The 2369-nt window shown below is 44.4% G+C and overlaps 1 protein-coding gene across 1 annotated transcript in view; it reads right to left on the bottom strand.

Annotated features, from left to right (window-relative positions):
- Nucleotides 1-818: 818 nt before the first annotated feature.
- Nucleotides 819-2369, bottom strand: part of LOC104982716 (ninein-like protein) — a 27625-nt gene continuing 26074 nt past the window's right edge. The window contains exon 6 of the mRNA XM_010832137.1: nt 819-1779. Coding sequence (XP_010830439.1) covers nt 1588-1779 — 192 coding nt within the window. The 3' untranslated portion in view covers nt 819-1587. The remainder of the gene's footprint in view (nt 1780-2369) is intronic.

Raw genomic sequence — 2369 nt, 5'->3', positions numbered from 1 at the left:
CCTGTTAGTTTTTTATTTTGTTTTTGTTTCCTTTGGTGTGCAGAAGCTTTTAAGTATAATTAAGTCCCATTTGTTTATTTTTATTTTTATTTTCAGTACTCAAAGACATGGATCAAAAAGGATAGTTCTGCAATTTATGTCAGAGTGCTTTTTTTTTTTGGCTGTGCCATGTGATTTGTGGGATCCTAGTTCCCTGACCGGGGATCGAACTCAGGCCCACAGCAGTGAAAGTGCCAAGTCTTAACCCTTGGACTGCCAGAGAATTCCCTCAAAGTGTGTTCGGCCTATGTTTTCCTCTAAAAGTTTCCATTTAGGTCTTTGATCCATTTTGAGTATATTTTTGTGTATGGTATCAGAGAATGTCCTAATTTCATTCTTTTACTGTAGCTGTCCAGATTTCCCAGCACCACTTATTGAAGAGGGTTTTCTCCACTGTCCATCCTTGCCTCCTTTGTCATAGGTTAAGCGACCAGAGTTGCATGGAGAGAAGAGCCCACTTTATGTTGTTGAGTCCTCCTACCCCAGATCTGATCTTTCCATCTATTCCCCCGGTTTAAGGCTTTTCTCATTCAAGCAGGGACAGTAAATGTGCAGACAGACGGAGAGGAGGGGGCGTGGAGCAGCTTCGGGACAGCGGAGGCCACCAGGACGGGGAGAGAGGTTGGCTGCAGTAGAACAGGGACTGGGCCTCTGTCCAGGATGCTGTAACAACGTCCTTAACACATCTGCATGTTCACGTAGTACATATGAGTGCTTCCTATAGAACTATTTTTCTCTATCTCTGAAATATTTTAGTTTAAAAAATATCTAGAAGTTAATCGGTTTTAATAGAAAAGGATTTTATTGCAAATACAGTGACTTCATATTACAGTAGTTTATTCTGATAAACCAAATGACCATACTTTATGTATATCTTGGATATAAAACTATATTTTTTCCCTTTTTTTTTTTAAACATATCATACACTTTCCAGTGTGATGACATTTCAATGAGGAAAAGATTGCATTCACAATGGATACCATCCTCCCTGAGTCCACAGCCCTAAAATACCAGCACTGTCTAGACTCCCTCGTGGTGGAACAGGCCCTGACAAAAAGGCTTCCTTCCTCTATCCCTTATCGCCAGTTGAAAGTCACAGAAAGTACATTTCTGGAGTGTCTCTATCGATCCACCAACGAGAATGCCAGTGACTAAACCCATAGCACTAACAGTGCAATGGTAAAACTATAGAGCCCTGACTTTGCATTTGAATCTCTGTAGCCAAGGTCAGAAGTGCAACATTAAAATTGCTTTATTTTACCATTTACCTTGCTGGGAACCCCATAATCTGTTTTGCTTGTCAGTAGCAAAATTAGGAATGTAACTCTGGAAGTTACCCAAGGACCACTAAAAAAAAAAAGTAGTCTTTTCCAACCTGTTTCCCCAGCCTCTGGCACACAGACCTTCATTAAATGCTTGTGAGATAAACAGAATCACAATCCTCGTCTATCCAGGGGTGTACAGCCAGTGAGCCACAATAAGTTACAGCATCACAGTGGTTTACTTTAAAGATGTTCTTTCAAAACGAACTCCAGGAAGAAAAGCAGTCTACACAGCGAGGGATGCTGTAGCAATCTTGCTGAGCAGTTTGCTGAGAGCTCTAACTTTTTCTTCCAAGAATCGGGCCTTTTTCTCGGCACCCCGTTGCTTCTCTTCAGTGACTTGAAGCGCTTTTGTCAGGTGAGCATTTTCCACATAGAGCTCCTTGAGCAGCAGATCAGATCGGCTGTTCTTTTCAAACTGGAGAGGGGAGAAAGCCACAGTGTACTGCACGTCTAACGCAGCCACGCCACGCCACCAGCTCTCCCTTCCTATTCCTCCACACGCGTTCAGACTAGTTTGGGGAACCTTACAAATCAGAGACATGTTGGATGTAATGACAGGTTTTGTTATCCTGGCATGAGAGAGGAAACTGACGAACTATGTGGTAGAGAAAATTTAAGCCAACTTTGTACAAATTGATGTATCACGAAATGAAGACAAGACCCAAATCTGGAGGCCTCCAAAAATCAATGAGTAAACTGTCAAGAGTACCCAAAATGATGGCCTTATCTCAGTGCGCTCTGCAGGCCCACCATGCCAGCCGGGATGCACCGAGGCACCTTGGGTGCCACCCACACGACACCGACAGGGGCTTCAGCGATGGGGACACAGGACACACTACTCAAGATGCAAAGACGCAGGGGTCCCGGCTTTGGGCTTTGAAAGTCTGCTCTGAGGCCACTCACTCAAGTAGCTACCAAGCAGCTCCGCGGGCCAGTGCTGCCCAGCCACGGCCCTGCTCCCACAGGCACGTGTTCTAACAGGAGCCAGCAGAGCACGCAGTGTCA

This window comes from Bison bison, unplaced genomic scaffold (genome assembly GCF_000754665.1).
Source record: "Bison bison bison isolate TAMUID 2011002044 unplaced genomic scaffold, Bison_UMD1.0 scf7180017864538, whole genome shotgun sequence".
In the NCBI taxonomy this organism is placed as follows: Eukaryota; Metazoa; Chordata; class Mammalia; order Artiodactyla; family Bovidae; genus Bison; species Bison bison.
The sequence above is the reverse complement of the archived record's forward strand: the minus strand, read 5'-3'. Positions and strand labels throughout refer to the sequence as shown.